Consider the following 11,123-nt stretch of genomic DNA (forward strand, 5'->3'; position numbering starts at 1 on the left):
GCCTCAAAGGGAGGCTAATGGGAGGGCATGTGGGTCGTGCTCTTTGGCACCTGTGAGATCCGCATGATCACTGGAGGTTTGCCATGCTGCCTGCTGCTTTGACCAGTAGATGGAGCCGGGGGTGGCCTCCATATCAGGGGCTACCTGTGCACATGTTGTCCATTGGGACGGAGCTCCTTCAGTGTTCTGATCACATGGCCCTGGCCTCAGGCCTGGCCTGTCGGTCTCCTCCATGGAAGGCAAGGTTTTGATTCTTTGTTAGAAAACCATCTGTGGGTCCTGGGCCTCCCAGACTCCCCAACTGAGTCTGTCTCCATCTTCTGCCACAGAACCCTCTGAGCAGCGTCCCTTGGGGTTTACTGCTCGCCCCCCTCTCCTCCTCTGGAATCTTAGGTCCTGCTGCTCTGGTGCAGCTTGCCTACTGGAAATGGGTCTAAGTGCTTCTCTATACACCCTGACCCCCGCCCCCCACCATTGTTGTTCTTCTCAATCCTTCCTGACACAAACTTGATCAATAATCCTCAATTCAGTTCATAATCTAAGCATCTATTTATGTTTCTTTTGGGCTCAGTCCCTGAACTCCAGTGTCATCTCTATTTATTATTGTACAGTTAGTTTCCTCTGTCTTTGGCCTTTTGTTTTTTCTCTTTTGTGAACGGCCCTGCCATTGTTGTCTGTTTTATTTCATACATTCCTGGAGGGTGCAGGAAAATTTTTGTAAACAGATTGGTAAAACTGAATGTACGTGGAGCACTCAAAAAAATCTAAGATCACTGTCATGCAAGCAACACATTTATTATTATTATTATTATTGTAGCAATGATTACTATGTGTTTACAGTTTGCCAAGCTCTGCCAAGCGTTTTACCTGCATTAACTCAATGGAGCCCAATAATAGCCGCATGTAACTGCAAAGCTCAACTTTCTTAGTCACTTTATTGCCTTCAGTTTGATTAATACGTGTGGGACCTATGGCCCTATCAGGGCAGATCTAGGTTTTGTGAGCAATGCAGCTTAGAATTTGGGGGACCTTGTTTAAGAACAATGATTCAACATTACCAATACAAAATAAGGCATGGAAGTGTCTCTTTAGAATTTGAAAAGAAATCACAACAATTACAAATTTTAAAAAGCTAACTCAAACCATAAACGTCAGAAATATAGGAAAACAATAAATTTTAATCAACCTCTTGACACAACTCAGGAATACTTTCTTCCCTACATTTTTTGGCTTTATACTGTGATCATCTCTTCATATGATCATTATTTTGTTTTATCATTCTGTATTGCAAGGATAGATCATTTAATCTTTCCCATAGTAAATTTTAAAAAGCTAACTCAAATCATAAACGTCAGAAATATAGGAAAAGAATAAATTTTAATCAACCTCTTGACACAACTCAGGAATACTTTCTTCCCTACATTTTTTGGCTTTATACTGTGATCATCTCTTCATATGATCATGATTTTGTTTTATCATTCTGTATCGTAAGGATAGATCATTTAATCTTTCCCATAGTATGATTAATTGAAATTTGTATTTTATTAATCATAGTTTAGTAAAGTTCCTTCTAGCTTCACATTAGGTAACATCATACAAATTTTTAGGACTGGAAAAATATCTATTACGTTTCTTTCTTATATGAGCTATATGATTTGGGGGCATTCTCAGTTTGTACAATAACTTATCTTAAATGCCCCCAAGCAGCTCTGGGGCCATGCAAATTGGGATCTGTCTGTATTGCCGTATATCCAGGCCCTCATTCTGCACTTCTGTGTCATGAGTCAGGACATTGGATAGACTGACACAGTGGGTGTGTTCCTACAAATCATCCTAATAAGACAAGATGCTGAATTTGACACATACATGGTACCTGGAGAAGGGTCGGTGCAAGTGAGGGACATTAAGTTTTATTAATCACACAGTTAATATGTCTCTTGGTTCTGGGCTGGATGCTCTGGGGACACAGAGATAATGAGACCAGGCCCTGTCCCAAGGCACTAATAATTGGGGAGATAAGCTGATCATGAGCCAATTCAATCCAGGCAGAATGAACTGCATCCCAGGACTGCTACTGCCCAGGGATGCCGTAGTCAGAGAAGATAAAGGCTACCTCTTAATGGGTTAAGGGAGGTGGTGCCCCAGTTTTATGGCCACGTACTACATGCCCTGGGCCAGAACAACCCTGCTTTAGCGTTTTTGGCATATTTTTTTTTTAGAGGAAGGATTCTACTCCTAAAATAAAAATTTCGTAGACCACTGTCTGAAGGGCTGTAGGACTGTGACAGGTGCAGAGATGTGAGCGGCAGGCTCATGTCAGAAATGATGAACTGCATTGATTATGTCATGGACCCCAAGGCTAGAGATGGGTGACGGGAACCTGCACTTCAGCCTAGCCAAGGAGAGCTGTGTTGTCAAGGAATTCAAAACTTTGCCCACCTGAAGGATTCTCATTCTTCTCTCAGCACTCTTAGAGTGTCCCTTCTGTGGTGATGTGAAGAAACTTCACAGCCCATGGGCGGCAGTTGGCTCCGCCTTCTCCCTTGACTCTGTAACTCCTGCCAGCACCGCTCCTCACTGTATTGAATTAAGTGTCTATGAGCCTGCCTGTGCAGGGTTCTTCAACTCAGTTTCATGGCTGTTCTCCAGGGAGTGACAACCCTTCCCCCCAAAACTATATTTAAAATTTGGAAACTAATGTGTCTATACATTTTGGGGGAGGGCGTGGGCCCAGGTTTTTAAAAGAGACTATAACCCCAAGAGATCCGGTCCCCACTCCTGGAGTTTCTGCCCTAGTTTACTTTTGGGTCAGTGCACAAGGTGATGCGGATGCTGCTGTCCCTGGGCCCAGTTTGAGAACCATTGTTGTAGTCTGCTCTAAGTGGGGAGTACCACATCCTCTCCCTTTCTGATTTCATAATAACCTGAGAAATGAATGTCCATAGATAAGGACCTTTAACCTCCCAAACTGGGTAGAGATCTGAAGGAGTTGTGTATGTAGATCGAGTTACATGTTTCACACACTATGAAAGCAGCATAATCACACACTGTGACAGTTCTGGACCCCATAGACTCAGGGTAGTTGAGCCCCATCGTGCTCAGGAAAACGCAATGCCCTTGAATATTTAAAATTCAAACTGGTGAATTCTCCTGGTTACAAAACATGGTGTTTCTGATGGCCTAGGAGCAGCTCCATTCATGACCATTCGCCAATTTGAGTAATACTGGGCAGAGAATCTTGCTTTTGATAGAAAATCAAAACTTAGCTCTTGTAGCTCTATCACGTGGAGAAAGATTGATCTTAAGCATGTTGAGCTGACTTTAAAACCAAGGCCGTGAGCCAGATCTGTGCAAACCTCTTTCTTCTAAACCAGGAGTGGGGGACGGGGACTGGCTGTCCGGTAACCAGGCTAATTTCATTGTACTGTGAAGGTGACGGTCTTTTCACCAGTGGTGCTTTAGGGCAGTCAGTTCCCTACCCTTGTGGGCTGCCCCCAGCTCATGTGACCACTTGGAAAAGCTTAGTGAAGCTGAAGAACAGTGAACAGCTCTAACCATTGAACCATCAGTTTAAAGAAGAGTAGAAAATAGGCGTTTATACTCTTAACCAATAATTTAGTGGGTAGATGATGTGACTGCCCATGGACTCCCCTCAAGTCTCCCAGTCCCCTCTCTTCTGTTATTTCTTTTAATATCTCCTTTTTCTCTTCATCTTCCTCCGATGTTTCCTCCATCTCTCCGTCTTCTTCCTCCCTTATCTGCAGGTGTCTGTCTCTAGTGCCTCTTTCTCCCCCCATCTTCTTCCCTCATCAATCTCCCTTTCAGCCTTATCTCCTCTGACAACTTCTTTATTTCCTCTTCCTCAGGGCCACGTGTCGAAGGGGGGGCATTGTGCCAATTATTTGTATTTGAAGCAAGAGCTTTTTGCCTTGTTTTTAACTTGAGTAGCAGGTGAGTCACTCAGGGTTGACCCCTTTTCCGTGGAGTCAGTGGTTTGTCCTGGAAAGTGCTCCCTGCTACTGCGAAAGACCTCTGCCCAGCCAGGTCTCTAAGGAGTCGTTTCGTTAAGTGACCTAAGGGTTTGTACACGTTTCAAATCTTCGTAATCCTTGAGACTGAAGAAGACAGACGCGTCATTCTTCCATGAGGTCTCTCTGTTGTTGAAATCAATCCTGTAGGCTTTCCTGGTTAACATGCATCATTCATCTCTAACAGAAATGTTGCTAATAAACTCTCCACAATTTACTCTGGTTGAATAGTGGTGATCACAGATCATAACAGGGCATCCTAGAGAAGAAAGAGTTCCAGCAGATGAAAGCCTGCCTTCTAACCCGGCTTGTTACTTGGGGGGAGTCGGGGGGGGGGCGGCGGCACTCTAGGCAATTAACTCTATTTGTCATCCTCAGTTTCCAGCCTCAGTAAAACAGAGCAATGGTTTCATGCCTACCTTTGGCATTAAGGGGTGTTAGAAGATAAAGAGAGGCACATTAAAATTTTTAAGAGTTTATTTGAGCAAAACTCAGTTCAAATCAGGCAGCGCCAAACTGGAAATGGTTAGTAGCATTCAGCTGACAGAAGCTGGGGAGAGACTTATATAAAGGGCAGGAACAAAGAAATTATTTGATTGCCTATAGCAGTGATGGCAAACCTATGACACGCGTGTCAGAGGTGACACACGAACTCATTTTTTTGGTTGATTTTTCTTTGTTAAATGGCATTTAATATATAAAATAAATGTCAAAAATATAAATCTTTGTTTTACTATGGTTGCAAATATCAAAAAATTTCTATATGTGACACGGCACCGGAGTTAAGTTAGGGTTTTTCAAAATGCTGACACGCCGAGCTCAAAAGGTTCGCCATCACTGGTTTAAAGCCTGGTTGGCTATGTGTGATTAGTTGTCTTTCGTGGTTTGATTTTGTAACCATGAAGCATTTACAGGCTTAGATTTTGGTTTGCTTACATAGGCTGTCAGGGCTTAGAGCACCTCTGTCTAATGCAGTGGTTCTCAGCCTGTGGGTCGCAACCCCTTTGGCGGTCAAACGACCCTTTCACAGGGGTCACCTAAGACCATCGGAAAACACATATATAATAACATACTGTTTTTGTGGTTAATCACTATGCTTTCATTATGTTCAGTTTGTAACAATGAAATTGGGGGTCACCACCACATGAGGAGCTGTAGTTAAAGGGTCGCGGCCTTGGGAAGGTTGAGACCCGCTGGGACATGTGGTCCAATAGCGAACCACATGCAAGTCCAGAGAAACAAAGGAGGGCAATACTCTTTTATGGACCTGGGGTTGGGGCTGTTGTAAAGGAAGGTCAACACACCAGCACATTCCTTTTCTGGTGTGGCCTTCCCCCTGGTACATAGACGGTCCTTTTCTCTCTGTATCCTCCCTTAGCACTAGAGACAAGAGAGCTCTCGGGGGTCTCTCTTAAAAGGGCACTAATCCCACTCATGAGCGCTCCACCCTCATGACTTAATCAGCTCCCAAAGTCTCCACCTCCTAATATCATTACATTGAGGATTAAGTTTCAACATAGCAATTTTGAGGGGACACTAACATTCAGTCTATGGCAGAGGCTTTTATGACCACATCCCTTCCATTCACATGCCATTGGCCAGAAAGTCATATGGCCACACCTAACCATGGGGAGGCTGGGAAATGTAGTCCGACTGTATTTGGAGGAAAAGAGACAGATTTTGGGATCAGGTAATAGCTTCCGTCACAATATCTAATTTAGATGCTACATATCAGATGTCTTTCATATATTCTTATATTAATTTATTATTGTTGTAATATACAAAGCATTTGTTGATATTAGATGCTTTTTTATTAATATTTTCAGAAATAATCTTGCTCCGTGTATGTGTGTGTACCTATTTTACCACTTCACATACTGTGTTATATAGTTAGTTAGATTACGTATTTCTATCCCTGACCTCACCGTTAGTGCCTTGCAAATGGGAAGTGACCAGTAAACACTATGGCAATGACTGGCAAAGACGAGAGAGATTTTTACTGAGAAGAATAACTTTGGGAATAGTTAGAAAAGGCATGTTGTCTCTTTTCTTTCCCCACTTGCTTGTTGCCTCTTTCCCCTTCTCAGTGCATGGTAGGGATGGCCATCTCTACCCGTGAGGTTCACCCATAAGCCCTGGTTTAAGTAGTGCTTTTATTCTCCCCCTGTTTGCCTGGTTTTTCTGTGTTTAGATATTACATAGCTAAGTTGTAAATATTTCAGGATAGACAGGGATATTTTGAGACTCAGAGATGAGTTCTATAGAGTCTTATATGAAATAGTGAGCCCTGTGGATGCTTTCAGCCCTGAGCCAAGGAAAGGTGGTCATGGCTGGAGCCACTGTGGGCATCCAGCCTCCACTGCCAGACCATGGCTGGAGCCCTAAGTGGGCATCTCTGGCAGAGCCTAAAGCTTGGGAGGGGACTGACCTCGCCAGGGGTGACCCAAGACATGACTGGAAGTTCCACCAGAATCCATCGCCTCCTTTGTGTTTAAAGAATTAAACAAGAACGACTATATATAGACAGAGTGCCACAAAGTGTCTTCTTTTTCTTTGAAAACAACTTTTATCTCTCGGTTCTGATTCTTCCTGGTAGCGAAACTAACACACTCTAATTATAGAAAAGTAGGAAAATGCAAACACATATACAGTAGAATTTACAGAGTTCTTTAATCTTAAGAAATTGCTTGTGTCTATAGAATGTTCCACCCTAGCCAGTGTTGCTAAGTGGTTAGAGCATTGGTCCAATCACCAAAGGGTCAAGGGTTCAATTCCTGTTCAAGGGCATGTACCTGGGTTGCAGGATTGATCCCAAGCCCTGGTCAGGGGCATGAGGGAGGCAACCAGTAACTATGTCTCTCTTGAATTAATCTCTCTCTCTCTCTCTCTCTCTCTCTCTCTCTCTCTCTCTCTCTCTCTCTCTCTCTCTCTCTCTCTCTCTCTCTCTCTCTCTCTCCCTCCTTCTCTCCTCCCTCCCTCCTTCCCTCCCTCCCTCCTCTCTCTGAAAATCAATGGAAAAAATATCCTCATGTTGAGAATTAACAAAACAAAAATATTGTTTCAAGTCCTTATCTTTCACCTTCCAGGCCAAGCCAAAGCTGATTGAGCCCCTTGACTATGAAAATGTCATCGTCCAGAAGAAGACACAGATCCTGAATGATTGTTTAAGGGAGATGCTGCTCTTCCCTTATGATGACTTTCAGGTAGGTAACTTTTCAGTTTCTGTAAAGGGAATCATGCAGTTGATCTTTACAGTTATCATTTATCTATTGCTCTATCATTTGTTTAATTTAGGATTTTTAAAAGATGAACAGATGATGTTATTTAAGAGGGGAAAATATATTCTTCAGGCATTCTTTCATGAGTTGATTTTCTTTAATGGCATTGTTTTTGCATATAAATGCAGATGTGAATTTATATGTTATATATGTATGTATATGTATGTATGCAAACATAAGCATATATATATAACATAGATGTCATATATACGTATAAATGTGTGTGTGTGTGTTTTATCTTGAATACAAGTACTATTCTGTGTTCTGCTTTAATGGGCAAGTGCCTCCTATGTCTTGTGAGATTTATTTGGAGAGGAATTTAGGTTTTTTTCCTAGTGCCTTAGAGTCTTAAGGTTGAGATTTGCTGGGGAGAAGCAGAGGATTTTGTCACGCATCCTTTTAGGGAAGTGCCACGAGAGAGGCTTTGAACTGTGTGTGAGCTCACAAAGAAGGGTTTGGGGTAACAGGTGTGTCCTGACACCTACCTCTCCGGTGCAGTGGCAGGTGCTGTTCTTTGGAGCTTAGTAGCTGCCAGCAGAGGACTCAGCACAGCTCCTGCTCTGAGCTGTCCTCTAGATTGTTGCCAGAAGCCTTTCAGATTATGGTCTGCGGCTGAGTGACTCACAGGAACTCTGAGGGTAGTGAGGAGCTAGAACATTCTTCCCCCAGGAACCCCATACAGTGGTGTTAGATACCTTGTAACCTGGACTTACCTCGGTCTATTTGGAGGTCTGGTTACTTCCCTCGCTCTCCTGGAACCTAATCGCCTTCTCTACCTCGAGGCTGCTCTATCTGATTCTTCTATTACTGAGCCCTGTCTTACGTGAATTGAGCTGCCTTAGTTTTTTTAACAACTTCATTGATGCCTTGTTGTTTAATTTTAAAAGTACTACATACTTGTAAACAAACAAAGAGGCACCATTGGAATACTTGACATTAAAGCCTCCCCCACCACCTTCTTTCTAATCCCACTCTCAGAAAACCTATTATATACAATTCTGTGCACACTGAATTGTCTTTAGAAACTTCCATGTTCATGATAATTGTTGAATTATATTCCTTAACATTTTCTTTCCCCACCAAATTTAAGAGACTTCAGTTTACAACAAGGCTGAGAATTTTCACAAATGTTCACTTTTTCTAACTTTTTAGAAGTGCATATGGAGAAAATTATTGTCCTTTAGATCTTCCCTGGAAAGTAAGGATTGCCATGGAAATGAAATTGACCATTAAGTACCGTAGTGTGATGCTGCTGCCAAAATGTGTTCTCCTGATGAATGGTTTCAAATCATGCCTAAAAGGATGAGGCTTTGAAAACTTCATTGCATAGACTGCCCAGCTAAAGGACAAATAAAAGGAAACTTCAAAACCATGCCTCCTGCCTGTGATTTTGGCAACAAATTGACATGAGACATTCATCAGTTGATTACAAATTGCAATCCATGTTGACATATTTTTCCTGAAGTGTGCTCAGAGGAAGCTAAAGGTTATCTCACGTTTCTCTGAGCATGAAGCATGTATTATTCTTGGTATTAATTAGAGTAACAACATTATTTCAAGTTTTGTAGACTAGAATGAAGAGTTGTATTTGCAGCCTTGAGATAAAGTTGCTTAAGAAGCAAACAAGCCAAAGAAACAAGACATGGTTAATTTAATTTCATCTTTTATCCCAGAAACAAGGAACCTAAATGTTTAAGCAGTTGTAGAATCAAGTAATTGAAACTTTGAGAAAAACGTCTTTGTCCTTTTCACCTGTATCTACTTCTCTCGGGATACCAGGCACAAATATTCTCGGAAAGGCCAAAGAAACTCGCTGATGTTTTGCTGGCCAAGACGGAACCAGCAAGTGTTATTTTCTGTTTTGGGGAAGTTTATCCAAAGGTTAAGGAGCTTGAATTTTAGCTTTGATCCCCACCACAGTAATTGTGATGGTCTCTATTTAAATTTGGATGGTGTTATTTGTTTTTTTGGAAACTCCTATTTTCCAATAAGTAAGGCCATTTGCACTGCGCTTTCTTGCCAGTTTGTCTTGGTAATTTCAGTAACTGTCTAGTTAGCTGAATAAGGAAAGTGTCTTAGCAATGTCACAGATTCCTTATGTCTGTCCATGTTTTTATTTCCTTAGGCAGTATAGAGTAGAATTACTATTGTATTATTAGAGACAGGGAGCAAATTAGATCAGGTGAAAGTATTTTATTTTATATGGAAAAAGATAGCAAGTTGGATAATAAATGGGCCATATAATGAGCAAAGTGCACGCTGGGGGTTGATTTGCAATACTACACTTATTAGTTAAACAATATTTGGTAACTATTAAAATATAGAACATTATGTGAAGTTCTTTCAAATATATTCAGGGTAATAATTTACACTAATAAAAGACAAAGATGCTAATTGACTGTACCTTCGCTATTCCCATCAGCCAATCAGAAAGAGTATGCAAATTAACCCAACAAAGATGGCTGTTAAATTTGCAGACTGCAGGCAGGGTGGCACAGCACGAGCCACCGCCCACCTACCCGCCACCATCCGGACCTCCCGTGTGCAACCCAGGGTGGCGGGGCGGGGCATGTGCCTAAGCCAGCAGGTAGTTATTTCCTGAGGGGTCCCAGACTGTGAGAGGGCACGGGTCGGGCTGAGGGACCTGCCCCCGCCAGTGCACAAATTTTTGTGCACCAGGCTTCTAGTTTACTAAAATATAAATGTGGATAGTGATGATACATTTGTACCATTCTTGAGGACAATGTTGGTATTGGTCAGCTCCTAAAATGAGTCTTACGGAGAGATTTGTTTGTGGGATGTAATTGCCTAAGGGTCAAGGAAAAATAAACCTAAGAGACATGAAGTAAATGTGGATTTTAAAAAACAAAAGGACAATTTTCAGCTATCAGAATATTTATGAGTAAGGTTTTATTAGCCATGGCCAGAGACAGGAATGTTATGGCTAACATGGCCCTTACAAGCCTGCTACACTTCTTTTTCCAGAATCAGACCCTGGTATTTTGGGGTCTGTTCTGTTCTTTCCCTGTCTTGGATTCGGGGTACTCTTTGCCAACAAAATCTTCTTTTCCATCCTTCTAGAACAGGGGTGGGGAATGTCTGGACCTCAGGCCGTATAAGGCCGGAGAAATCATTGGGTCTGTCCCTGCCAAGGCATTAGGGGTGAGTTAATTAAAGGTTTGACCAAATATAGCAGGCTGATTTTTAAATTGATAATTTTGTGTGGCCCACGAATATTGTTGTAAATAGCCAAATAGCCTTTGGCAGAAAAAAGGTTCCCCAACAGGGGTGGGGAATGTCTGGACCTCAGGCCGTATAAGGCCGGAGAAATCATTGGGTCTGTCCCTGCCAAGGCATTAGGGGTGAGTTAATTAAAGGTTTGACCAAATATAGCAGGCTGATTTTTAAATTGATAATTTTGTGTGGCCCACGAATATTGTTGTAAATAGCCAAATAGCCTTTGGCAGAAAAAAGGTTCCCCACCCCTGTTGTAAAACCCCATCACCTTCTGAGGCCACTTTAATTCTCCCCTCCCCCGACTCTCTTATTTCCCCTAATGCTTACTGCCTTACACAGTGTACGTTGATACCTAAGTACACTGGGCTTTTCACTAATGGCTTCTTACGCATATTGTGTCCAAGTGTCTCCACTGTGCTGTGGCCCTGAGGAAGGCTCAGGCATAGTGTTGGTGCCTCTCTAGGCTCCCTCCTGCCTGTCCATCTCCGCATCCACATAACCTCTGCACACTGGGTTCTAGGGTTGGGTACTTTTAGCTTCACTTAAAATGAGTAAAATTATTGTAAATATTGGGTAGTTT

General features: G+C 42.3%; 1 protein-coding gene across 1 annotated transcript in view; it reads left to right on the forward strand.

Moving 5' to 3' along the window:
* The window catches only part of DOCK9 (dedicator of cytokinesis 9), a 176,683-nt gene that overhangs the window by 12,594 nt on the left and 152,966 nt on the right, over window positions 1-11,123 (forward strand). Inside the window, exon 2 of the mRNA XM_015557496.1 lies at window positions 7,115-7,231. Coding sequence (XP_015412982.1) covers window positions 7,115-7,231 — 117 coding nt within the window. The remainder of the gene's footprint in view (window positions 1-7,114; window positions 7,232-11,123) is intronic.

The sequence above is a fragment of the Myotis davidii genome, unplaced genomic scaffold (assembly GCF_000327345.1).
Source record: "Myotis davidii unplaced genomic scaffold, ASM32734v1 scaffold133, whole genome shotgun sequence".
Taxonomy (NCBI): domain Eukaryota; kingdom Metazoa; phylum Chordata; class Mammalia; order Chiroptera; family Vespertilionidae; genus Myotis; species Myotis davidii.